This window comes from Pterocles gutturalis, unplaced genomic scaffold, assembly GCF_000699245.1.
Source record: "Pterocles gutturalis isolate BGI_N339 unplaced genomic scaffold, ASM69924v1 scaffold26600, whole genome shotgun sequence".
Taxonomy (NCBI): Eukaryota; Metazoa; Chordata; class Aves; order Pterocliformes; family Pteroclidae; genus Pterocles; species Pterocles gutturalis.
The window spans coordinates 1,143-27,361 of NW_010144104.1; the positions used below are offsets into that span (position 1 = coordinate 1,143).

Genomic DNA, 26,219 nt, shown 5'->3' on the forward strand with positions numbered 1-26,219 from the left:
GGGCCCCCGGGCCCCCTGTGGCCCCCAGTAACCAGCAGCTGCTGGGGCGGGTTCTGTGCCCCATGCCCCTTGCAGCCCCATGCAGGGTCCCAGTGAGGAGAAGCAGTGCCTTTGCCTCCAGCTGGGATGGATGCTGAGTTTGATGCCAGCTATGAGCAGCGTGTGCACAGGTACCTCTGGACCCGGGGAGGGGACGGGCTGTTTGGGGTCTGGCTGCTCCAGCCCGAGGTCCAGGGAGCATTTCAGGCCAGGCTGTATGTGTGGGCACTGAGGCTTGAGTGGCTGTTGGCAACATAAGGGGATTCAGCATCATTGTAAATCTAGCTGAGCCAAAAGGGTTGCGTTCTTGTTTCTTCACATTGAAACTCAGGGTTCTGAATTGGATGACTTACCCAGAAAGTTATTTAATTTTAAAATATTATTTAATGCTTGCAGAACAGAGTGTTTCCTTAATGAATGCTGGAGCCTGGAGGAGCTACAGTTAGAGAGCAAGAGGCATTCTGAAAAAAATGTTCCTACACCAAATACATGTGGAATTAACACTGTCCTGGGCTCCCAGCAGCAAGCATCCTCAGCCAGCATCTGGGTGCTGCTTGTTTGTACAGCAGGCTGGTGGTTGGGCAGAGTACAGGGTGAGGGCTGATGAAAATTGGGACAGAGAGTTCATGAGTGACTGAAGATTGGCAGATCCCTAACTGAGATGCTCTCTCCGCCCTTCCTGGTGTGTCCAGGCTCTGTGTGTCCTCTGAGATCACTTCTCTGAGGCCTCTACAGACTTGCCAGGGTGTCCGTCAGAGCAGGTCAGACATGCTCAGCTGCCCTGGGGACAAGTGCCCTGCCTGGGTGCTGTCACCAGCCAGTGGCATGCTGTGAACTGGGTGCACTTAGATGCAGTTGTTAGAGGGTTACATTTCCCACTGGCGTATTCTCTTCAAAAACCTTCAAACTCTTCCCAGGTTTCTCTGGGCTAAGAGTGAAAATGAAAACTCCCAAAAGAAAGTAGTCCTTATGAAGGTGAGGGGAGGAAGAGCAGGTCGAAGCAGGACTGTAGATGGAAACCCTCTGTGTGACGGGCTTTCTGCTGCGGTGCCATAGTGAAGGTACTGGGGTAACATTTGACATGACAAATTACTGTCACAGCAGTCCGAGATCCTGTGCGTGGTTAAGGGGTAGCTGCTTGGCTTTCGAAATACCACACAGCTGGAAGAGACGGGACTTGAAGACCTGCTTCAGCCTTTCCCTGTGCTGTGGGTGTTCTGCAGCAGCCAGAGGAGCTGCTGGAGTCTGGAGGCAGGGCAGGCATTTCCATGCCCCGGTCCAGGGGATCCCCAGGTTATTGGGGTCCTAAGAGTAATCAGCAGCTTTGATTTTGGACTTTTCATAATGTGTGCTGGCTGGGGCCTGTCTCAGTGTATGTTTTTCTTTGCTGTGCAGGGTGAGGAGGGCCCTCCCAGTTTGGAGTATATCCAGGCCAAGGACTTGTTCCCCCCGAAAGAGCTCGTGAAGGAGGAAGAGTCATTGCAGGTAAGGAAGGAAGAAAACAGAAACAGCTTTGGGATGTGGCAGGCTCGACTCTGGTAGTGTGAAACCTGAGAGCAGTTCTCCAGCCCAGGACGTGTTCTGGAGGCCGCGGGCTGGCTGGTGCTGTAGGTCACATTCGGAGTGGCGGTTCCTTCCGCATGCATGGAGGCTGCTGACGACAGCTCTGTGCGCCCTGGCCCTGCCTTCCCAGCCCTGCTGCGATGCTGTGATTTGTACAGCGTCGCATCTGCCGCTTGCAGACACGGCTGGAGCATGATGCAACACAGAGCCGGACTGGGTATTCCCTGTCCTCCGCCTGTGCTGGCAGGGAGGAGCTGTGCCGCTGCCTGTGTGGCTCTCTGCAGCAGGTAGGTGCTCAGTGGGACAGGTGGAATATTGGGGCTGGGCTGTGCTCTCTGCAAGCCGGTGCGTGCAGTTGCAGTGGCTGATCTGGCCCCTAATGTGTGTTGCTCCTGGCATTTTCCTGCTGCAGAGCTGTTGGAAAGAGAAATCTCCATATCGTGCCAGCCTCCTGCTGCAAAAGGCCCTTGAGAGAGACCCAGGTGCTATTGCTGCTGTGCAGCAAGGGTGGTATTCTGAACGGTGGGAGCCAAAGCCACCTGGTGTTTGTTGCTTCCTTTAATGTAGTCCACTGCCACCTTGTCCCAGTGCTTGTCATCCTCCTCCTATGGCTGGAGCCAGGCTCATGTTGTACATTCTCACTGCTGCTGCAGTAGGTAAGTTAGCTCTGTGATTGGCATTGTATGGGAAACGGTGCTGACTAAAAGTAAGGACCGAAATGTGGCAACCGGAGGATTGACTTGAAGGAGCAAATGCAAGCTGAGGAGGTGCACAGGGTCAAGGTCGCAGGTTTGAAGCTTGTGGGAGTTGAAGCTGCTGAGACAACTCCGAGCTGAGAGTACCTGGAGAAGCGCAGAATCTGCTTTAGTCTTCTGCGTGGAGGACCGTAAAGTTCACTCCTCCCACAGGGTAATCTGTATTCAATAAGTTGTTATTCTCTTAATGTACAGTGAAGTCTAAAAGGATGCTGTCGGCTTGATGACAAGCTGCATTCAGGCACCTGTCAGTTTATTCTAGGATTTCCCTCTGTCAGTTCTTGCAGTTTTACCATCCTGTTTCTGGTCTGTCTACCTTCTGGTGCTGTGTGGAAGAGCCACGTAAGCAGAAGAAACACACGCCAGCTAAAGCCAGCTCTGGCGAGCGTGCATAAGTAAACTGCAGAAACAAAGACAGTGTATTCTCTTAAAGAATTAACATTTCTAAACAGTATTCAGCCAGATGCCAGGCAAAGGTGGTTGTTTTTGTACAAGTAACTTCAGAAGGGAGAAGTTTTTAGTACAATGGGCACTTGCACGTGAAGTCTGAAATCCAGGAAAAGCAGTTTTTAGGCAGCATATACCCAAGCCATAGAAACAACTTAGAAATGAAGACAAGGTGGTCTGACTTGTACTAATTACAGTGTAATGAATTGTTTCAACAAATGCCTGGCAAGTAAAGGACTCTGGCTGAAATGATAAATCTCCATGACATTTTTTGCATAATTTGTTACCAACATCACCTGGAATAGGGGGCATTGAGGGAGCAATGAGGAGTCTACAGAAAAAAAGTGAATTTAGGCTGTTCTGCCCCTGTTTTTTTTTAATGACAAGAAAAGTCAAACTTGGCTATCTGCCAGGATAACCTGTTTTAAAAATAGCTACGACATGTTTGGGCTGATAGGGAAAAACAGAAGGACACTTGATTATCTGAATTTTTTTTGTTAAAAAAATTTCTAGTGCAGGTAACTTCAATGAAGCTTCCTTAGTCATACAAATATACATATATAGAGATTCCCTCAGAGCCTTGTTAGCAGAAATTGGGCAAAACTTTGATTCGTTTACTTACCTGGATTGGTAGCAGTGAGTCTTGTAGCACTGTGTGGAGCCCCCTTCATTTAAGTGATGCGGCAGATGGGTATGTATGAACATATAGGATGCTCTGCCTTGGGGCAGAGGACTCCGGTGGCATCAGGCTGTGCAGCGCACTCCCTGCCTCCTGTCTGAGCTGTGCCTGAGGTTGGGTCCTTCATCAGGCCGCTTGCACCAGGGCTGCCTTTACCCTCCCCAGACAGCAGGGCCCATAAACCCCTCTGCCCCCATGCATCACCCTCGCTGCCAGGCACCCACGGTTGGTGTACGTAGTGTTTGTGATCGTTATCCATCAGGAGAAGCTCAGTGGCTCCTGAGGCATCCTTGGAAGAAGATCCACCCCGCGGGGCTGGGCAGTGGGTACCAGTGCTGTTTTGTGCTCTCGGTGCATGAAGAGCATGTTGCTGTGAATGATTTCAGGTGGAATGCGCTGCGGAGGCAGTAGAAAGAGTGGCTGTTGGTATTTATGGTGTGCAATGTATTCTGCATGTGTCTTGAACTAGCGATGTCTCCCTTCCAGGTCCCGTTCACTGTGTTGCAGGGCGAGGGAGTGGAGTATCTTGGCCACGCCAATGATGCTGTGATCGCTATCTCCAACTACCGGCTTCATATCAAGTTCAAGGATTCTGTGATCAATGTAAGTCTGGGTCTGCCTTTTCCTGCTACCTGAACCATAATCTCTCGCCGTATTTTGAGGGGGTGGGGGGCAGAAGCCATTTCTGTGCTCCGTGGCGTGGGAGCTGTGCCTCATGGAGGATGCCAAGCCCGGTGCTGTCTCTGGTTCCTGCTGGTCATGCAGTTGCTGTTTTGCTGCTGCATTTTGGGGTGTGTGGATGGGGTTTTCCTTTGGATAATAATTAGGTCTTTCCTTTGCTGTTCTCTTTAAATTCAAACATTGAACTTGGCGGCTTTAAGACTGTTAAAGTCTCTTGCAGGCCAGCTCTAGTGAGACTTCTCCTACCCAGAGACCAGCAACCAAGAGTCAGGCAGTGGGAGCCTGAGGCTTTCTCTCACTGTCTTAACTTGCCATCTTTTATTGTAGCTCTTGTTTTGCTTGGTTGCTCATCCAGACCTGTGCTGGTCTGGATGTGATTTAGTCAGTAGCTGGCCCCAGGGTGGGAGACTACCCAGGGACAGTGCAGAAGTCAGAATAGTAATTGTTGAAGGAGGCTCTATGCTGGGTCATGAAGCTTCATAAACCTCAGAGGAGGTTTGTAGTTTGAGCTAGAAGCTCGTGATTGTTGGTAGAGCCATGACGGTACATGATGGGCCTACAGGCGAGGCTGCTCTGTCTGCTGTGTTGTGTGGTGTGTCTTGTCATGCCCTACATCTGTCCCTCGCAGGTGCCTTTGAGGATGATGGAAAGTGTGGAGTGTCGGGATATGTTCCAGCTTCACATCGTCTGCAAGGATTCCAAAGTGATCAGGTATCTGTTTTGTCGCTGTATGATAGATGCCCCTGCAGGCCAGTTGCCATGATCTGTGCTGCTGTTGGAACTGAGCTGTTCATGGCCAAGGTTACTAAGACTCGGTACTTTATTCCTTCTCCTTGTTAAGTGGAGCAAAGCTCCCTGTCTGCGCTTCTTGGCTGGATGAACGTACCCACTGAGGGTGATTTGCGTTTGGATTTGCAGGTGCCATTTTTCCACCTTTAAGCAGTGCCAGGAGTGGCTAAAGAGGCTGACTCGAGCCATTGCCCGTCCTGCTAAGCCTGAGGACCTCTTTGCGTTTGCCTACCATGCCTGGTGCTTAGGAGTCTGTGTTGATGAGGAGGATCAACATGCACATCTCTGCCGTCCAGGTAGGCTCTTGGCCTGTCCCCTTCCTCCTCTTCTGTCCAGAAGCACTGCGATGCCATTGGAACTGTTGTTCATAAATTGGTGACTGGTTATGGCTTCAGCTCCGCTGTAGCCACAGCCCAAGCTCATTTTGCTGAGGGCCATCCTGTACCTGGCTTAGAGGTCCAGCTGCTGGCCAGGTGCAGCTGGATAACAAGCACAGTAAAAGGAATAATAGTAATAAGCGCAATAAGGAGCATTTGAGCCAGCAACACATAAGCAGCTTTTCCCTTTCTCCTTGTGAATGAAGAAGATATCCCATACTTTAGTACTCTTCATCGTGGTGATAGAGAGCTCGAGCAGTCTTGTCCCTGGATGGTGAAAAGCATCAGCTTTGAGGCAGCGTGGTTAATGAGAGTCCATCTGCATCTCTTCTCCCACACCTAGAAATGCCACGACACTCCCATGACCACGTCTGCGGAGATGTCTGGCCCATCCTTACACAAGCACAAATAAAATCTTTGAATTCATAAAGAGAAAACCAGAGCTGTGCTGGTGCCCTCGTGTGGATTGGGAGTTTCCCTTCTCTGGGAACACAAAGTTCACTTGCAGTTGCTTTGTCTTTAAATAGCTTCAGCATGAATAAAAGGGGATTAAAATGAGTGACAAACCTGGCTTTAGACTTAAAAATATGCTGGTATTAGAGGAGAGAAGCAGTAGCCTGAATGAAATGTCCGAACACTGGTTGGGATGGAGAAAGCGGGTTGAATAGTATGGTTGAAAGAGATACCAAAAAGAAGCTGATAGAGAAAAGGTAAACTATGTGTTCTTCCCCTGCCCCAAACACCAGCAATGAGGAAGTATTTGCTGTCTCTGCTTTAGGGAAAGCGTTATTCTCTAGGATAAATAAACTTACCTGTGGAAATTGTTGCTGCAGGATATGAATGAAGAGCTTTGCAGTATTTATTTATTAAAAACATTTGACACTCAAGTAACAAAGACATACAGGATTTGTAAGGCGAGGCTAAAACATGAGAGAGCAAACCCTGACTCAGCTGCCGAGAGAGCCCGCTGGAAGCAGGAACTGCCTGGGGTGGGTGCTCAGCCCTGCTGTGCTGTGGGGTTCCTGACATCCACTTTGGAAGACCTCTCTGTCAGAAGGGCAAAAGTGGATTAAATTAACCCCCCACTCTCTACATGGACATGAGAAGGCTATTTCCATGCCGCTCTGTGCCCTGAGACTGAGAGGTGATCTCACTTGACAAAATAAGCCGAGGAACCCCCATGAGGGACAAATCCTTTTGGCTTCTGAAGCAGGGTCCCTGCCATCCAGCTGTCCTGGAGTTTCTCTCCAGCCTGTGATAGTTGCTGTGGAGCTGCCACTAACATGTTTAGGTTTCATCAGCTCTGCTTAGCTGTCAGTAAATACCCGGTTCTCTGCTCTTCCAGGAGACCATGTGCGATACCGATTTGAGATGGAGCTGGTGAGGATGGGCTTCGACTTGCAGAACATCTGGCGTGTCTCTGACATCAACAACAATTACAAGTGAGTGTTTCACCACTGGGCTCTCCCCACTCTCCTCTCTCCTTACCTTCTTCCCTTTGCAGTCCCCACGCAGAGCAGTGGCTGAGTCAGACTCCAGCTAATCCTCCTTCCTGGCCTTGATAACCTTCAGGCCGATGAGCATATGAGCCAGATCCCCTTTCTTTCTGCCTTTCACATTGTGGAACTGAAGAAGGAATACAGCCCAGATGTCAGAGCTAGCAGCAATTGTAAATGCTGACTCGGGTAGTTCATAATGTGGTGGCCATGATTCATCCTTGAAGACATTCTGAAGTCTTGGAGGAACTGTCCATCATAGGGTTGCCTTTCTGGTCAGTCGTTCTCTCTAGAACGTTTGAAATTGAAAATACGAAGTTTATATAAAGTCAGGCTGCTCTCCAGCTCTGTTGAGAAGCTGGGGGTGATGGAGCGAGAGGCTTCTGACGGTGGCAGATGACTGAAGAAGAGGCAATGGCGTCAAGGTGCAGCTTGAGAGGTTCAGACTGGACATGTGAGGGAAAAAAAAAAATAATTCCCCAGGAGTGTGGTGTTGTGCTGGGGCAGATCCCAAAGAGGTGGGGGTTCTCCATTGTTGGAGTGTTTCCAGTCTCTCAGATGATGAAGGTCTTTCCCAACTGCAGGTCAGTGATTCCAGCCTGTCTTCTACTGGAGAAGAGCACAGGAGCTCTTGGAGAAGCGCTTCTGCATTCTTTGCAGCAGGTGGCATTCAGCCAGCAGGATTTTATTAAGCTTGGTCAGACATTTCTGTGTTCCCTATAATCTTTTCCTTGAAACTGTCTTTTCTCAGTCTCAGCTGTAAAGGCATCCCCATCACCTGTGTATCGAACAGTTCCAGGTCATGGTTTCTTTTGGAGACCTTGAGAAGCCTTGGGCACGCTGGCCTGGGTAAATCCTGGTGGAGTTTTCCAGTTTGCTGCCTGTTCTCTGCTCTCTTCCTTAGGAATCCAGGCAGCAAGCACTAGTTTCAGGGTTTGATTTACAGTTCCCTTGGCCGTACTGATCACATCGTTGCTTTTGGACTGATAACATGACTTTGATGGCATTTACGCAGTTTCTCCAAGCATGGCAAATAAAAATTGTTTTCCTGAACTGCTCGGTTTTAGAGCACACAACCTGTAGGTCCCTGCCCTAGGGAGAGTCTTTATGTCTTTGAGGGTAGTCAGGCTTTCCCTGCTGGGTGATTTTGGGATGTGGTTCCCTCTGACTATTTCAGAAAGTTCAGCTTCGATTGATCATCTGTTGTTCGCTTCCTGGCTGGTAATACACAGCAATTAGCCAACTTCTCTAAAGACGGATGTTTTATTTCCAACCAAACCAGGGAAGAAAGGACGTGAAGCAAACCTTGGCCAGCTGCTTGCAAGCCTGGTTTTGCTTTGCTGCATCTGCTGAGTTCCTACCTGGGGATCCTGGCAGGTCACAGCTTCCTGCAGACATCCTGAGATCTCAAAGGTGGTGTCATTTGCTTGTGCAACTCAGAAACCAGTTCTCTCTTGCTGCTTTGAGGTGTGTGTCTTTAAATCCTGCCTTGCCTTTTGATCATTACCACCTGCCTCTATTCACAGGCATCAGGTTACTTTTTAACTGTTTATAGTGCTTTTATCTTTTATTTCCCAGCACTGGCAAAACAGTGTTGTTAGAGACAGGATACCCCAAGGTAATGGCTTTGTTCGTTGTCTTTCAAGTCTGTTCCGAGATGTCCTTATCTGGAAACTATTATCTTCTTCCTGGCGACAGCCGTCATAAAATTAGAGCAATACAAGCATATAATAACCACTCCTTTAGTCCTGATAAAAGTATCCTATTTCAGCATACAATGATAATAAAATTATGACATGATCCCTGCATGGCTCTCACATCTTCAGAGATCTGTATGCCCAGAGAAGCGCACACATTCTGGTGTTCCCCATCTGGTGCACCCGTGCTGCCCGAGACGAGTTGTTTCCTATCAGCCTTAGTGCTGGTGGGTTTGGTGCACATGTAGTTCCTTCAAAAAAGACAAAAAAAGTATTTGCCTTTCCTTCAGTATTTGGGCTCATTTTCAGCTTTGATTTTTTTACAATTGTGGTTTTATTTGGTTTTGATTTTTGTGAGGAAAAAGCTGTCTGGAGCTCTGTGGTACTGGTTTAGACAGCTGATGTTTCCTGCTCATTTCTGGGAGTGCTCTTAATTCATATTTTGTCTCACTTTGGTACAATTCTCTCCAAATTTTAATACTACCCTTCCCTTTTTTTTGGAAAAGTGATAATTAGTGTTCTTGTATTTGCCATATGAATGCGTAGACACTAAGGCTACGAGGTTGCCATATGAATGCGTAGACACTAAGGCTACGAGGACTGTCAGGGATAAACCCCGTGGTTTTGCATCCTGTGAGGGAGGATCTGTCTCGCTGGACTGACTGGTACCTTTGTGGGAAGAAGACGCTTCATCGGTCCTCGTCCGTAGGTGCGGCTGGGGCCAGTTTACGTGCGTGTGTTGTTACAGCCACCTCTTTTCTAGGATCAAACCTTGCGTTTCAAAAATGTGTCATCCTGTGTTCTGGGTCAGCATGGTCCTGGGAGGGTTTCATGCCACCCCTCCATGACACAGGTCTCTGCCCTGTTCGTCTCTTTTCCACGTGACACGTGGGACACAGCACAGCACAGGGACAAGTGTGGTTCCTCTTCGGACTCTGTTTGGTGTGAAAAATGGCCGTTGATATTCTGTACTGTTTCTTACCTTTTCAAGAATTACTGTTTCATAAGAGGAGCTTCCTTCAAGTCTCTGGTGAGTGACTTGTTAAAAAAAAAAAAAAAAAAAACAAAACCAGAACCAACAATCAACCAAACAAAAAATTTGAAAAAACCCTTCCTGAAAATCCAGATCCAAATAGCCACATGAGCCATATCTGCTCGTTGAGTGATGTTTCCAGCAAATTACACGTGATGTGCAACCTCCCACTGCAGAAGCTGTGTTGACTCTTCCCGAGTGCCCCGTATTTACCCTGATGCCAACTGCGACAGTCAGTTGCTTTGTACAGAAGACAGACTCCAGCAGTTTCCCACGTTCACCGGAGACCTTTTTACAAAATTGATATTGTGTTTGCCACCTTTCATTCCTCTGGCACCCTGGCCAATGTCAGCAATAGCTTACACATCTCGGGTAATCATTCACCTGCCGCGCATTTGGGTTGCTGTAGAAATGTTGAGCATTATCTAGTCCTGGTTCTTAGTTACTCCTCGTTCCTTGCAGATTGTTCTGAAACTTCCCCTGCAGAAGCTGCCACGTTAATCTCTTCTTGTGCCTTCTCGCTTGTGAAGCAGGGTTGGGTCTGGCAGCTTCTTTGTGGGCTCTTCTGCTGAACACCAGGGCAAATGGTTTTCGTTTTCTGCTGTGACCTTGCTGATCTGTTAGACCTTCAGATTCGGTAGCGGGCTGAGATCTCTGAGATGTTTGAAAAAGTTCTTAATGGTTTTAATCTTTTAACAGGTCATTTCTCAAAACCTGCACGACATGTCTCATTTTCACTGTGGTGTTTTTGGTTTGGTTTTGTTTTGTTTTAATTCAGGTGCCCATTTGGCTTCTCCCATGCCCTTTGGAAACATTTCCCCACTTTGAAGCATGTTCTTTTATTTCTAAAATCCTTCTTTTGTTCACCGGTTAATTCTGCCAGCTGTTTCTGATCTTTCTGATGGATTTTATATTACTATTGAATAGCATGTTTAAGTAACGATCATGTCATCTGCAAGCTTTCCCCCCCCCTTTCTGAAACGCATTGTTACTGTTGTGGGAGCCTTATCCCCTTGAAAAATATTCTTGGGTTCTACTGTGTGATGAATACTGTAACAAAGTGACTTTTCAGTTATTGTATTCTGCAGCAGCTTAGGACCAAAGGAGGAGTTACACACTTCTGTATTATTTGGCTGGTAGCACCAAGAAGCAGTTGATCCTATCTAGTCACCTTTGTCTCACACATTATCGTGTCGTATGTGCGTTTCATATGGAAACAACACGAGTCTCTCACAGCAATTTCTCTCCTCGTAGCCTTTCTGCATCTCTCCCAGCCCCTCGTGGATGTCACTGCTGTTGCTCAAATGGTTGGTAGCACAGCCCTGATGTTATCCCATTTCTCTTTAGGTTTGGGATTTTTGTCCATGCATGTTCTGCATTGCTTGTTCATGCTGGTAACTCTCAGCCTCATGCTTTTTTACCTTTACGTTTTCCTGGAACGTACCACACTTTGTTCTCTAGCTCAACCTATTCCGGTCTTCCTACAAAGCTTGCATTCTGAAATTTAGGGTACCACTAATAGTCTTCCTTGTATCACATTTATAAGATGCTGTAAGCCAACATATTAATTTATCCTGGCTTTTCTGTTTCTCTACTTTTTGGAAGTCTAGCCTAGAAGCACAGGACTGTTTGTCTTGACCTCATTGCCTGTTTTTACATGCCCTTCTTAAACTTGGCTTAACTGCTTGAGGCAGTCGTGTTTCCTACCTTTTCCATTTCATTCAATTCTTACTGTTTTCCTGAGGCTACAGAGCTTTAGTGACTTAACTCTTAGACATGCTCCTGAGCCTCTCCTGTACTGACTCTCCCTAATTTTTAGTTTAAGACATCTGCCGTAATGTTTCATCTGGAGTGCCAGGGAACTGATTCTGTTTTTGTTTCGATGAAGCCCATTCTTCTTGTATAGACTCAGCTATTCCAAAACTTCCCCCAGGTCCTAATGGGTGCTCACCCCTTCTTCCACATACCTTTATTCTCAGTCACACTTCAACGCTTCTCTAATTTCCTGACCAACTTTACACATGGAATCTGAGGCATTTCAGAGATGTCCAAGACTAGACATCCTACGACAGGTGTCCTGGTCTTCAGCTTCTTACGTGACAGCTTTAATTTTGCTTCCTGGATTCCCCTTCCGCACCCTGTTGTTTTCATCCCAGAGATCAGCCTTGCCTCTGCCCGGGGCTTTCTGAGCAGCTGTCCAGACACCACGGGAAGTGCCGTCTCCTAACCGGGCAGGCCCTCGCTCCATCACAAACTCAGTCATACTCCACACTGTATCGTGCCTGTGCCATCAGCGGGGATAGCCCGGGCTCTGGGAACAGCAGCCACCCTCTGGAACTCACCTGCGGCATAGTTTCACCCCCCTCCATTTGCTTCCCTGAAACATTCCTTCTAAATGATGTGGGTTATAGCCTAGAGCTAGAGCTGCTCTTTGATGTTCCTTCTCATGTGGGGCTTTGGCTGCCTGTGGAGCCTGGCTGGTCCAGCATCCAGGCAGGGCTTTGCCTGCAGCCTGTGACCTGCCCTGCCTGCAGCTGGAGGGGGGCTGCTGTGACCAGGAAGCCCCTGCGCGCCTGGATTTTTACCCGTGCTGTGTTTTACTCACATTGCTCTCTTCCCTTCACCCCAGAATGGCTCTCCCCCGCTTTCCCTTGGCTCCCCTCTTGCCCTGCTGTTCAAGTACTCGCAGTTGGGTTTTTAATATTTTTCCTGGGACTTAAGCATTCACAGTCTTGTTGCCTTTTCCCATCTCCGCCACTCCCCACCAGCTGAATTTCCATTTCAGCTGAACTGCTTTACATCTGTTTTGTTCAGATGTGGGGCTCCTGCGGCTCTGCTGGTTGCAGAGCTGGTGCCCCTGCTATTAGCTGTGTGTGTTGCAAGTCTCTTCCCCAGGCACCGCCTTGGCAGGGACTTGCCCATCACCTTCCTCTCGCTGCTGGCACATGCTCAGGTGTGTATCAGGAATCTGATTTCTGGCACCCCACCAAACAAGATATTCTTTTAGATCTCCATCATGTCATTTTATTCTAGCATACACGGAATCGCCATTGTCATCTTTCTGGGCAGAGTTATGTCTTCCTTGCAGAGAAACGTGTACAGCTTATCGGTGGTGACCTGTTTTCTGTAAGGCAGAAGGCGGCAGATTGTTGTTTCCCAGAAGCTGTGTGCCCTTCTGGGCTTGCAAGTGCTGCAAGAAAACCAAAACCCCACATAAATTAAGGAGTGTTCCCTGAAACCCTCATGAATTCTTAAAGCCCGAGGATGTTCCAAAGGCACCCTAGGGAAGATCTGGGGTATTTAGTGTGGGCCCGGAGGTGAGGCCTGAGGTGAAAAGAGGTTGTCTTCTCTCAGTTCATTCCCGATGGTGCTTCTTGGGTCACTTTTCCCATGTTGAGACTGTGCTGAGTCAGATAGGAAGAGCCAAAGTCCTGCATGCTGCGTTTGGGGAAATGTGAGCTACTCCTGCCTTCTCTCTGCTCAGCTGCTCTGGTGCAGATTTGCGATTGCCAAGTCCTCATCTTGCCTTTGTGCTTTTTATTTTTTTTCCAGGCTTTGTTCCAGTTACCCCCAGAAGCTGCTGGTCCCTGTCTGGATCACCGATAAGGAGCTGGAGAATGTGGCTTCGTTTCGATCATGGAAGAGGATCCCTGTGGTGGTGTACAGGTGAACACACAACCAAAGCAGTGCTCTCCCCCAAACCTCCAGCAGCCCTTTTCCTCGTAGTCTCATGCAGGGTGCGGTGAAGCCAGGTGAGCAGAGCGTGCCTGCGGGGCCGTGGAGCATGGCGTGACAGCCATGGCTGCATCCTGGTCCTTGTGCTGCGTCGTCCTTTTGCCTCCCACCTGAAAACATGCCATTCTCAGGACTCCTCCTCCTCCCAGCATGCACATCAGCCATGCTGGGCACTCAGGCTGCTGTGGTACTGCAGGGTGTTCTCCAGAAGGGAGAAACAACTGTTTTTTCCTCCCTGCTTTTGGTTAGATCTGAAGAAGGGAGTGACTTTCCTCCTGTGGGAGATGCAGCAAGAACACATCGAAGCAAGGTTCTCTTTCCTTCAGTTTCAAAACTTTTTCACGGCTTGGTACTTGCCTAGCTGCTATTTTGAAAAGAAGTCTTGACCAAGCTAAGCCTGCTTTACGGCCCTGCTCCCAGCTAGGTGTTCAGGCCTGGTTATACCTTTTGATACCCAAGTGCAAATCACTTCTGTTTTGGCTGAGTTCTGAGAGCTTGCCAGCATTTAGGTAACAGAATGAAATGTTTGCAGGTGCCTGAACTTTGTTGATTCAATAGCTGGTAAATAGTACCTACAGAGTACCTATTCCCTGGTCAGCTTTCCAAAAACATCCAGGGGGATGCACGAGGCTAGGCAGCAGATGAAGCAGGGCTTCTCAGGGAAGAGGGGTGGCTTCTCATTAAAAACATCTAGGAGACCGACATGTTGGAAACTAAGAGGAGACCATTTGAACAGCATCAGAGCTGCACAACAAAGGACAGCCCTGGGAAGTACAAAACAAACCCAGTGAATTTACACATCCCTTAATTCTACATCTTCACGGTACCTGGTTTGCTGTTGGTGGCAAAGCACAGTTTATTACTTCTTCTAGAAGCACTAAATTCTACAGCAGAGTAATAATGAGCGCTGCTTAGCATATGGAGCCTTTCCCTCTGTGTAGCCAAGTCAGCTAAGAAGTTAATTGTATTTGCGATTACTTTTGCTAAAAATGGCCTGGCGCTGGAGACTGTCCCAGTGTGCCTCCACACCTGAGGGCAAAGCCTTGTCTTTTTGCTCCTCTAACAATTATTTTGTTCCTTATTTTATAATATCACTGTAATGGTACCCAGTAATTTACAAGCTGAGCTGCAACCCTTCGCAGCCTGGGATCAGATTAGAAGATGCTGACAAATGATGTTACAAGATGGGACAAGCACTTGCCTGTATGTTTCTCTCATTTTCCTGCTCTTTAGCCTTTGCCTGGAAGATTTGAAGTCTTTTGGCCTCCTGGTCCTTGAGGGCCATGACTGCTTCTGGAGTTCCTTGTGCTGTACAGAAGGGGAAGGGAAGGGAGGAGAAGCCTTGCACTCTCAGCTCCTCCTCCTCACTCACCCACAGTTCAGGGCTCAGGTGTGTGCGTCCCCAGGACTTGGTAGCCACAGGACTGCTTGGTAGACTTCTGAGCTTCTGGGGAACAAGGCTGAATTCATTGGGTCACAATCAGATCTGTAAAGCATGACACCAAAGATACTGTATTATTGGTTTTTCTTTAAAAAAAATGTAGCGTAGCTGCAAAGTGGAGCAGAAATTCAGGTCTCCATCTCTGAGTCCTTGGTGGAGATGCAGGAGACTCCAGGCACGATTCACTTCTAAAACAACTCAGCAAAGGATCCAATTAATTATTTAGCTGACTCCAGAGGCACACGGGCATCGTATGCCAGCCGCTCCTCGTCATTCTCTCTGTCTACACAGCCACCTTCAGAAGACCTTGGGACTGCATTAGCAAGAGAGCTCCTCACTGATGCGCAGCATCACCTCTGCCCGCATTCGTGCTGCGGCGGCTGTCAGAAAGCTGGGGGCAAACCCTGGAGGTTACTGCAGCCCCATGGCCGAGTGCTTGGTCTCAGGCTTTCAGATCATGCTGGAATGAGCCAGGATCTTAACCCAGAGACTCGGGAAATGAAAGCACTTGCCTACCTGCATCTCCCTTGGGAACCTTTAGGTGATGGCTCTGTAAACCCTCTCGCAGCTCACTCGTGTTTTAAGCCAAGCTGCATGACCTCACGTTGTGGGTGAGTGCTCTTATGGCCAGAAAATAACAGAGAGGGGACTTGAGAGATATTGGTTGGTGCTTTCTGGATGGTTGTTATGGGTTAAATGGCACATACTGACAACATCAGATGTGCTCTGACCTTGTGCTCTGAATGAACCTGGGAGTAAGGAGTGAGCATCCCTAAAAAATAGTTTTGCCCGCATAAGTTAAAACACCGTGGCCCCTTCTGCCCCTCCAGTTTCGAGAAAGGAATTTTTTTTTCTTTGAGGAAAACCTCTAAAAATCCCCAGTAAGGAAGACCAGAAATGTTTCATACGCTCATGCTGGGGAGATTTGCAAGAGAGCACAGAGCCAAGCTCTGGGTACTCCCCTGACCTTGGAAGCTCATTGCAAGCTCAGTGTGGTTTTGGCTTATCCACCGGCACCTGCTTTCCTTTCTGCTTGCTGTTGAGTTCATGCTGATTGATGCTGGCCATGCCATTGTGGCTCTTGAAACTGGCTACCTCAAGGCCATCCCCTGCCCAGCATTCGCTGCAGTGCTGAGAAGTTTGTGCCACCAAGAAGTTTTCTGAATTGGATACGTCTCTTTGGCAGTGTTTGTAGGATTGCATTAACCAGGCGGCCTCTGACTTCAGGTGGCCTCCGTGGCTAAAGTCTTTTTCTACCCTCTGCACCCCAGAGTGGTGCCATCGCGCCCAAACAGCGCGCTGGGAGCAGTCCCTGGAACGGCACCTGCATCTCCCAAAAACATGCTCAGGCGCTGTCTGGGAAAGTGCTGGTTGACACAGGGCAAACGCTGTGGGTGTGCTAACAAACAAGCTTGGATGATCACAGGTCAGCACTTAAGTCCACACCTTGGCTCCGTTTCATTTACTAGTGTAAACAAAGCCTTTGCTGCTGTCTGCATGAACCGTCCTGCAGCGATCCTGAAGACAGGAACAGATCTCCTGGGAGTGACTGCTCTGCAAGTCACCTCACAAAACAAGACAGCAGCAGAGGGGGGCACGGAAAGAAGAAGGTCTTCACAGTGGTTTGACTTAGCTGAACATGTGGAAGTCTTCAGTTTAAAGTCTTCGTATTATCTGGGCGGTGTCAGTAACAATAATCTGTTTTCTGTTTATTGATAAGTTGTCTCAGGAGAATAAGGGGGCTTTGAGAAGCAGAAACCATTCCTGCAAACTGCCATAGCTGCTGCTGAGATACCAGACTCCGCTGTTAGGAGGAGCTCAAAGCCTCGCCACATTTTCTTAGTGTGCTGCAGTGCAGCAAGTAACACGAACAGAGGCTGTCATCCTCTGTGCAACAGCAGAGCCCCCTCAAGGGCGGCTGCATTAGAGAGACCTTCAGGAGTGCTTTTAATAGCCCTGGTGTGATGGGTTTGCCCCATCTCAGCTTAACCCAGGACACCTTGCCAGCAGCTTGACAGCCCTTGAGCGAGGGCTGAGGCTTGTGTGAGTGTGCTTTAGCACTTGGACTGTTACATCCCCTAGTTCGCCATCAATGCAACTTTTCCAGGGGTGTTGACCTACCAAAAAGTATAATACGTGGATGTGGTTTGTCAGGAGCTTTATCTTCATCCAGCTCATATTCAGGGAGGTGCTGCATGAGGTGGGGTGGGACAGGGAGGGGCAAGCGCTGCTGTTTTGAAGAGCTGAGGTTTGGGGCTGTCCAGTTTATGATCCTGTCTCCAAGAAGGGCTCGAGCAGTGTCTCGGGGAAGTGTAACAAACGGGACAGCTATGCAGGCATTCTGTCCTGGTGCGTCTTTGGAGCCGCCGGTATCTTAGATTTCCTACAAAGGATGTTCAGCAGAATGTATGATTGTGTTTCATGGTTACTTGGTGGACCTCCCTTCCATGACTTTAATGGATTTTGGAGCCATTTGGTACTCCCACATTGCCCTGTGGTAGAGAGGCCACTCTGTTATGTCTGCTGTCCAAAAAACGCTCCTTGTTTTTCTTAAACTTACATGTGAACATTCCAGTATTCACTTGTGTTTTGGAGAAAAATGAGACTTAACTTCCAAGCTCACTCTTTTATATCATTCGTGACCTTTCTTGCCTCTCATCCACTCCTGTCCTCCCATGGTGGGGAGTTGTTTCCGACTTGCGTTGTCCTGTAGCGAAGATGTTCCATACCTCTGATTGTCCTTGCTGCCCGTCTCTGGAGGTCTGAGTACTGCATTAGCCTTTTTGAGATGGATTAGTGAGAAATTTGTGTCATTTTGAAGATGTATAAGATGTGGTACTGTCATGTTCTCTGCCTTATTCTTTTCCAAATAACTGCTAGCACATTCTTAACCTTTCTGCTTCTCTTGAGCATGGAGCTGAGGCTGTTTGAGAACTCCACAGTGACTTCAAAGTCTTGGAGATTTGTCAGCTGATTTGTACCCAACTGCTCCCTGGCAATAGCTTTGATCATCTGTAAATCCTTTTCATTTATTAATACTAAATCTCATACTGTGTTGTTATCAGCCACTATCATGAGATCCTTTGCAGCTTTTTCCAGACAGCCATAGACTTTCCTGGATAATTCTGTACCACCAGCAACTTTGTCACCTAATTGTCTGGTCCCTTTCCAGGCCATTTGTGAATGACTTGACTAGGATGTTCATGTGCAAAATTAACACTTATTCCTACTTCAGGTCTTCTGCCAGGCATCAAGCAACAGCCAGGGGAAGGTTCACATCTTAGGGGTTGTTAATAAACATCAGCTCAGGCCTCCACCCAGAAACTAACCAGTCTAATGGCTGAGTGCGCTAATCTTTCTAATTTACAAGCGATAAATGAAATGGTTTAACAGCCAGTATGTACTTTAAGGAAGAAAAAAAACAACAACAACAACAAAAAAAAAAACAAACAGAATGGGAGAACAGGACAGTATTAAAATAAATAACTATTACTTTTCCTGAAGTACAACCATAATTATTTAAAGTTCTCCCCTCTGGTTTAATATAGATAATAGTATATCTTTTTATGCTATTGTAAATAAAAATATAAACATAGTTCTGAGTAGGTTAATGGCTAGAACAACTGGCAGCTTCCCCCTTGCTGCAGAAACCCCCCGTTGATTTCAGTGGCAGTCGAGGCCCAAGGCACAGCCATTGATCCTGGAGGTGACATCCAACAAGCTGCAGCAGACCCTGGAGCTGCCACCATCCCAACAGCTGCTCCTGCGAGCACCGCAGTGACCTGTCACTCTGCGCTCTCGATCTGCCAGCTGTTCCAGCTCCGTTAGCCGCTCCTGTGCTGCTCACAGCCAGCTTCTGCTCGTGATGCTAGTGACAGCCTCCGGGTCACTGCTTTTGTTATGAATAATGGTTATTTGAAATGCCCTGCCTGGTTTCACTGCTTGGATGCAAGAGTAGAGGCTGTAGATAAAGCGTGAGGAGGTGGTGGAGGTGCTGACAGCACGTAGGTGAAGTTTCCTGGGGTTGTTCCCCACCTCTCCGGGGCTTCATGAGGCTCTCGCTTCCTTTGCAGGCACGTGCGCAACGGGGCGGTGATTGCACGCTGCAGCCAGCCTGAAATCAGCTGGTGGGGCTGGCGAAATGCTGATGACGAGTATCTCGTGACATCTATTGCCAAAGCCTGTGCCTTGAACCCTGGAGTTAAGGTACCCGGCGGCGTGCCGCACAACGGGAGCAGCGACGGCAGCGAGGCCTGTGACGCTGACTTCGGTGAGACAGCTCGCTCCCTTCCACTCTCCTAAACGTGTGAATTGTTCCATGCTTCCTGCACCCCAATATTGCTGCTGCTGCTGACAGGGCTGTTAGAGCGCGGGGTTTAAACCCGGTATCCCGGTGGATAACCTGGGCCCATCACGCCTTGACTGTGGCGCATGGGATGGTCTCTGGGTTCATTCTCAGCCCACGTTGGGGGGCACTGGAGGCCTGTCGTAGGAGGGAGGGAGCTGCTGGGAGCTCAGTACATGTCTGTCTCTGCAGACTCGTCCCTGACCGCATGTTCAGGTGTGGAGAATGCGGGAACTCCTCAGAAGCTGCTGATTCTTGATGCCAGGTCCTACACTGCGGCTGTGGCCAACAGAGCGAAGGGAGGCGGCTGTGAATGTGAAGGTACGGAGGGCTGGGCACGTCGGAGCACCTTCCTCGTGGACCTGCTTTGGCGAGTGGGTTCTAGAGCACAGTCAGGGGTTGGGTCAGTGTTTTGGTACTCAAGTCTCTGGGAGCACATTCTCCTGGCTCATGCAAAATCCCGTATTCCAGATACGTTGCTGCTGGCCCGTGAGGCTTCTGTAGAAAAACTGCCTCCCTGCTGCTGAGGGCCAGCAACGGGGCTGTGATGGGACAGTTCAGCTGAGCGTACGGAGACAGTTCCTGCAGCGGCAGCAGCTCTCTCTGAATGTTTCCATCTCTTTTGTGTTCAGAGTATTACCCAAACTGTGAAGTCGTGTTCATGGGCATGGCCAACATCCACTCCATCCGGAACAGTTTCCAGTATCTGCGTGCTGTCTGCAGTCAGGTGCCTGACCCCAGCAAGTAAGTGACTTTTCTCTAAGCTGAGGTTGATGCTGTGTCTGTTGATGTCCTGGGAATTTTGTCCTCCCTCTTTCTTTTTCCTATCCCAGGTTTCTGTCTCAGAAAATGGAGGGTTAGGAAGGTGCTCACAGTGTTTAAATGCTCCTTATTTTGATCCCTGGTAATACAGAAGGGATTACGGCACTGCCTCAGTGTCACTTGGTTGTGTGTGTCCCTTGATGATTTCTAAAATGTAGCTGTATCTGGGAAAAATTGAACTTAGGGGTGAGATTCTTTTCACTTACTTCAGGCAGGCTGGCTCCTCTGGAACATGTGTTAGAAACAACTAATTTTCATTGAGGACTCCAAAAAAACTTACGTTAAAATATATCTTTTTTTTTTTTTTCCACTGGAGAGCTAAGCAACCATTTTCTTGCTTTTTGCACACCTTCTAGCTGGCTTTCAGCCCTGGAGAGTACCAAGTGGCTGCAGCACCTCTCTGTCATGCTGAAGGCAGCGGTGCTGGTCTCCAGTGCGGTTGACAGAGAAGGGCGTCCAGTGCTCGTTCACTGCTCGGACGGCTGGGACAGGACTCCGCAGATTGTAGCGCTGGCAAAGATTCTTCTGGACCCTTACTACAGGACCATGGAGGTATGAGTTGTGCTGTGCTGTCAGTTAGTGTCTGTTGAAAGGCAGCTTTTGTCTAGGAGTCTCTGGAGAAAGGAGCAGGATCACGTTTGGCACTCGGCTTAGTGGTCTTTCAGAGCTGCTGTTGTGGGTGTTGGGTTTTTCCTTGTTCTCTTCGTGACTGTTTTTGGTGAACTGTCCCTCGCTCCTCTGCCCAGTTTGGTGAAGTAAAGAACCTCTTGTGGTCAGGGGGCTTGGAACTGGATCATCTCTAAGGTCCCTTCCAACCCAAACCAGTCCATGATTCAGCTGCTTCCCTACTCTTACTTGTGCATATTCTCCAAGCTGTTTATTGTACAGAAATAACAGCTGTTAAACAGTTTGTGTTTGGAAACCTCTAACATATGTGTTGCTTTGCTCCCAAACCGAGCACCGGCGCAGCCTCCTTTCCAGCCCTTCTAACTCCTGAGTTTGCCTGGCACTGCTGGCGGATGGGGCTTGCCTTGTCCTGCTACTCACCTACACCAAAGTGTCTGCACTTAGTTTTTTGTTTTATTCACAGGGTTTCCAGGTGCTTGTTGAGTCAGATTGGCTGGATTTTGGTCACAAGTTTGGTGATCGCTGCGGTCACCAGGAGAAGGTGGAAGATCAGAATGAGCAGTGCCCAGTTTTTCTTCAGTGGCTGGATGCTGTTCATCAGCTTCTGAAGCAATTTCCTTGCCTCTTTGAATTTAACGAAGCTTTTTTGGTAAGAAATATGCATGGAAACATCTCTCTATCCCTTGCTAGATGTGAACAGAGGCAGAGGGAAGGCCGTGATATTTTACAACGTTGTAGTTGAAAGAAAACAAAAATGGAATTCTTTAAAAATGGCAAGGTGTCTGAGTAGTGCCTGGGCTCTCTGCTGGCATTCCTGACATACCTTCACGGTGCGGGTCCAGCCCTGCCCTTCGGTTGTGGTGTTTTGACCTGGTTCTGTATGTGTGATGCTTCTGCCAGCTCCTGTTAGCTGCTTGCAATTTCCTTCTCCTCCCGGTGGGGACTGCAGGCTCGGAGCACCCCGCGGATGGCGCAGGGTGAGGGGTTTATGGTCTCTGGTTGCTTTGAGTCACTCCTTCCCCAGGTCCCATTCTAGCCCAGTGAATTCAGATACCATCAGCAGCACTGATCTGATTAAAAGCCTGATTTGTGTATCTCAAAGCAATGAGTCTGAAACATTTAAAAGAAAAAAATAGGGAAATTGTAGCTATTAGTCTCTGCTTATCAAATAATATAGGTTAGGGTAACAAGGGATAGGTATGGCATCAGCTGACTGTTGCTTGCACTTTGATTGAAGTGCCTCCTGTTGCTGTTCCCCCACTGTCCTGCCCTGTGTGGAGGGGAGGACAGCAGTCGGGTCACCGCTGGGAAGTACGTGAGCCATCCCAGGGGAGTGGAAGGTGTTTCCCCTGGAGACAGGAGACACCGTTTCCCAGTGGCCCTGACGGTTGTTCCCCTTTGGATGCTGCAGGTGAAGCTGGTGCAGCACACGTATTCCTGCCTCTACGGGACCTTCCTTGGCAACAGCCCCTGCGAACGAGAGATGCACAACATCTACAAGCGTACTTGCTCCGTCTGGTCCCTCCTGCGGGCTGGCAATAAGAACTTCCACAATCTGCTCTACATGCCGGGCTCTGAGCAGGTCAGTAGAGCTCCTGGCCCGGCTTTCCAGGCTCTGTGCCTGCCGGGCACCAGGGGCTGTGTGGGGAAAGCCTGGAGGGGGTTCCTTTTGCATTCATCTCTGATCGTGAGTGGTTGTTGCAGGTGCTGCATCCGGTGTGCCATGTGCGAGCACTGCACCTCTGGACAGCAGTGTACCTCCCAGCTTCCTCACCGCATCCTCTGGGACAGGATGAGATGGACATTTACCTGCCCCCTGGATCTCAGAGCCAGGAGTTCAGTGGCAGATGTTTGGACAGGTAAGAGCCTCGATCCCCAGTTCCAGGTTGCCTCCCACCCACAGGCATTCTTTCCGTCCTTGCTCGTTGGAGTTCTTCTGTTTGACCTGTTGTTCCCACCTTTCCTGTGAAGAGCAAGAGCTCTGTAGCATTGTCCCAGCCACTTGGAGAAGAATGTGTACAGCTCCCCGCTGCCCCTTACACTGGCAGACTGCAGAGGCCACACTGTCATGTTTTGCATTTCGGCTCACGCTGCTGCACCGCCCCTCCACACCCACCCTGTGCTCTGTAATTAGGAACATTTCCCTTCCCTCATCTCGGCTTAGACTGAATTGAGGGAAGTTCCAGGAGTTTTGTTTTAAGATTTGCTTTTGGGTTCTAGATTACCAAAGACAAGATCTATGGATGACCTGCTCTCAGCCTGTGACTCCAGCAGCCCCCTGACCCGCACATCGAGCGATCCAAACCTGAACAACCACTGCCAGGAGGTCCGGGGGGGCCTGGAAGCCTGGCATGCCACCACCGCACTTGGGCGAAGGCAGTGCGGCGGCTGCGGGAGAGATGCGGCAGGGTGAGGAAAATGCTCCCCTGCAAGCCAACAGCACTTGTAGCAGCCATGCTGAGCACGAAGGGCATGGCAAGCAACGGAGCAGCTTGGCTTCTGGGCCAGCAAGCGGTGTCTCTCTGGAGGCAGAAAAGGGAAGTGGAACACACACGGAGGAACTGGATGGCACGTGTCCAGCTCCAAATCCTTCGGGACAGGAAAATGTTGACAGGGTTTCCACTAGTTCTGGAAAGCAGTTAGAAACCGGTCCCCAGGAATTTTTGAAGGCTACTGGCATGGTATCCAACGGAGAAGGCTGCCCCAAAAGAAACGCCACCTGCCAAGACATTCCCAGCGAGGAGTCCCTGGCACCCAGTGCCCCTTGTCAGGTCATCCCAGGCCCTGCCTTGGGCACGCCCTGCCCGGATGAAGACAACGGCAAAGGCGATGCTGGAAGGAGCGTGCCCTGCAAGGAGCCTGGCCGGCCGGGGAGAGTCCCACTAGAGCAATGGCGCAAGCCCATTTCCCAGAGCCAGAGCAGCGAGTTCTCCTTCCTGGGGTCCAACTGGGACAGTTTTCAAGGAATGGTGACATCGCTCCCCAACGGGGAGCCTGCACCCAGACACCTCCTCTCCTGTGGCTGCTGTAGCAAGAGGTTGAGCAGCAAACCTCTGCGGGCACCAGGCTTGTGCCTCAGCGGACAGTGGGCTGCCAGAGAAGGTGTGAAACCCTCGGTCTGCACTGGACACACCGGCACGCATTTCTCAGGCCCCGCAGGGAAGCCCAGCCATTGGTGGCTACCCTGCAACTTGAAACAAACATCTGGTCCCAAGCACATGCCGCCAAAATGCCCTTCTCCTGTGCCTCCGCTCTACCTGGACGATGACGGGCTCCCCTTCCCCACGGACGTGATTCAGCACAGGCTGCGGCAGATCGAGGCCAGCTACAAGCAGGAGGTGGAGCAGCTGCGCAGGCAGGTACGAGAGCTGCAGCTGCGCCTGGACATCCGCCACTTCTGTGCCCCTCCGGCTGAGCCTCCCATGGACTACGAGGATGACTTTGTAAGTAACTGCCTCGAACACCCCAACTCCGGCAGCGTGGCTCCTGGACAGCGGTGGCCCCTGCACCCCCCTCACACCACCCTCTCCAACCCACTGTTCTCAATCTGTACTTTTGAAGTGGATGGTTAGGATTGTTCCAATGTGAGGAAACACATTGCTTCTTGAGGGCCAACTAATGGCTCCTATGCGGCCGTGAATGCTTCTGCGTTTTCCTCCTTGTATGGGGAGCTGTGGAGCCACCCACGTGCCCCCCAAGCACAGAGTGTGGCCGGGGTGGGGAATGCCCTTGGCTCTGTGATTGAGGCAGCCGAGGGGATCTGTGACTTCCTTTCTCTTTGCAGACGTGTCTGAAGGAATCCGACGACAGCGACACTGAGGATTTCTGTTCTGATCATAGTGAAGAGTGTTTGTCAGAAGCGAGCTGGGAGCCTGTCGATAAGAAGGAGACTGAGGTATGTGTCCCATCACAGCAGCAGGAGAGAACGTTTCTTTCCTGGCAGCTAACTTTGGTGGTTAGAACAGCAGAGTGGGCTGGAAGCAAGGCAGACAGCAGCAGCCCTTGTCCTTTATCCTCCACTGCTGCAGTGTCTGATCGAGGGGGACCTGTGGGATGGGCTCCCTCTGGGTTAGTCTGTTGTGGCCCAAAGCCTGCACTGGGGTCCTGAGACCTGGTCATTGCGGTGTTACAAACAGCTGATGAGGACTGGTGTTTGCCCTAGGTGACACGGTGGGTTCCAGACCACATGGCCTCGCATTGTTTTAACTGCGATTGTGAATTCTGGCTGGCCAAACGGAGGCACCACTGCAGGTAAGCAATATTATCGCTGTAGTTCCACGCTTCTCAGCCTGTTTCTCACAAACCTCACAGAATGCCTGTGATGTTTGTTCTCCAGCACCCAGGAGAACATTTCAGGTCTTTTCTTTATTTGCCAGGGTTCATAAATACCTGCAGATTTCCGTTCTGCATTGCTCCTGTTTCCATTTTTCCACAGCCTTTGATCCTCTTCTGGGTAGCAACATCCATTGGTCCCTTTTTAGTGCTAGCCAGTTCGCTTGCACTGGAGACCACAGTATAGATGTTACGAAATGTGTTGATGAGTTTTAAGTAAGGCTGGTACTTTGCCCCTGAACTGGGTCCTTTGCGCTTGCTGGAGTTTTTCAGCTGGTGTTCCCAGCTCTCTTTTCACTGGTTTTCTTGCTCCTTGACAGGAACTGTGGGAATGTGTTTTGTGCTGGTTGCTGCCACCTGAAGCTGCCCATCCCTGATCAGCAGTTGTACGACCCTGTCCTCGTTTGTAACTCCTGTTACGACCACATCCAAGTGTCTCGTGCCAGGGAGCTCATGAGCCAACATCTGAAGAAACCCATTGCCACAGCCTCCAGCTGAATGCCAGACAAGGGACCTGTCTCAGCCCAGCCTTTCCTCTCATGGGTTTGAAGGGTGACTCTGCTTCCACTGTGATTGTGAAGGCCTTTGGTGCAACACTTGAACACCAAGCTGGAACGCGCTGTCTTCAGCCGTCTTACTGTCAGTCTGGAGCAGAGGAGCTCCGGTTAGAGCCTGGTGTGTGTCCCCACTCTGGTACCGGTGGGCCCGTACATTGTAGTCTGACGACCTAGAGCTAAAGAGGGGGTTGCAGCCTCCTTCTGTTGTGGGCTGGAAAGCAATGTTTTCACAGATGCTGCCTGCGCGGAGTACCCCCAAAGCAATAGAAAGGCATGTTTAGAACCAGCTCCCCTGACGAAGGCAGGCTGCTGTGCAAGAAGGACAAGGGCAGACTCCAGGTGGTACCGCGTGCTTTGGAAGCGCCGCAGCCTGGAGCAGTTCTGTAGATTCTCTTTCCATGAGTGTGATTTGCGATCAGCTTGGTGAACAAGACTTATTAGCCATCACTAATTGATTTTCTCTTGAGTGTCAAAGAGAAATTCATTCTGGCCGAAAACGGGCCAAGCAGATTTTGCCTGTTTTCACGCTCTGCTAGGATTGGTGAACGCACTTGACTTTGCCCTTGCCCCCTAACCCTGCGCCGGAGATGGGAGATTGGCTTTTCCACTTCTGCTCTGCCCATCTGCTTTGTCTGCGGTAGTGTCACAGCCTGGTGCTAACACAGGAATGGCACCCTGATCCTCTCCTGGCATGGAAACAGAACTCGTGTTCCTGTGTTGCTCCTGCTCCCCTTTTCTGCCCTCAGCTCTCCACTTCCTACTGCTCTTTATCCTGAAAACTTGATACCTTGAGGGTATGGGCCA

At 49.6% G+C, this 26,219-nt stretch overlaps 1 protein-coding gene across 1 annotated transcript in view; it reads left to right on the forward strand.

Annotated features, from left to right (window-relative positions):
• The window catches only part of MTMR4 (myotubularin related protein 4), a 26,821-nt gene extending 1,021 nt beyond the window's left edge, over nucleotides 1-25,800 (forward strand). The window contains 18 exon segments of the mRNA XM_010085008.1: nucleotides 1,435-1,524; nucleotides 3,970-4,086; nucleotides 4,793-4,875; nucleotides 5,083-5,249; nucleotides 6,676-6,772; nucleotides 13,109-13,222; nucleotides 18,806-19,002; nucleotides 19,270-19,398; nucleotides 19,710-19,821; nucleotides 20,256-20,451; nucleotides 20,990-21,175; nucleotides 21,938-22,108; nucleotides 22,231-22,385; nucleotides 22,747-22,887; nucleotides 22,889-23,969; nucleotides 24,311-24,421; nucleotides 24,689-24,777; nucleotides 25,179-25,800. Of these exon segments, the coding sequence (XP_010083310.1) occupies nucleotides 1,435-1,524; nucleotides 3,970-4,086; nucleotides 4,793-4,875; nucleotides 5,083-5,249; nucleotides 6,676-6,772; nucleotides 13,109-13,222; nucleotides 18,806-19,002; nucleotides 19,270-19,398; nucleotides 19,710-19,821; nucleotides 20,256-20,451; nucleotides 20,990-21,175; nucleotides 21,938-22,108; nucleotides 22,231-22,385; nucleotides 22,747-22,887; nucleotides 22,889-23,969; nucleotides 24,311-24,421; nucleotides 24,689-24,777; nucleotides 25,179-25,356 (3,414 nt within the window). The 3' untranslated portion in view covers nucleotides 25,357-25,800.
• Nucleotides 25,801-26,219: the final 419 nt, after the last annotated feature.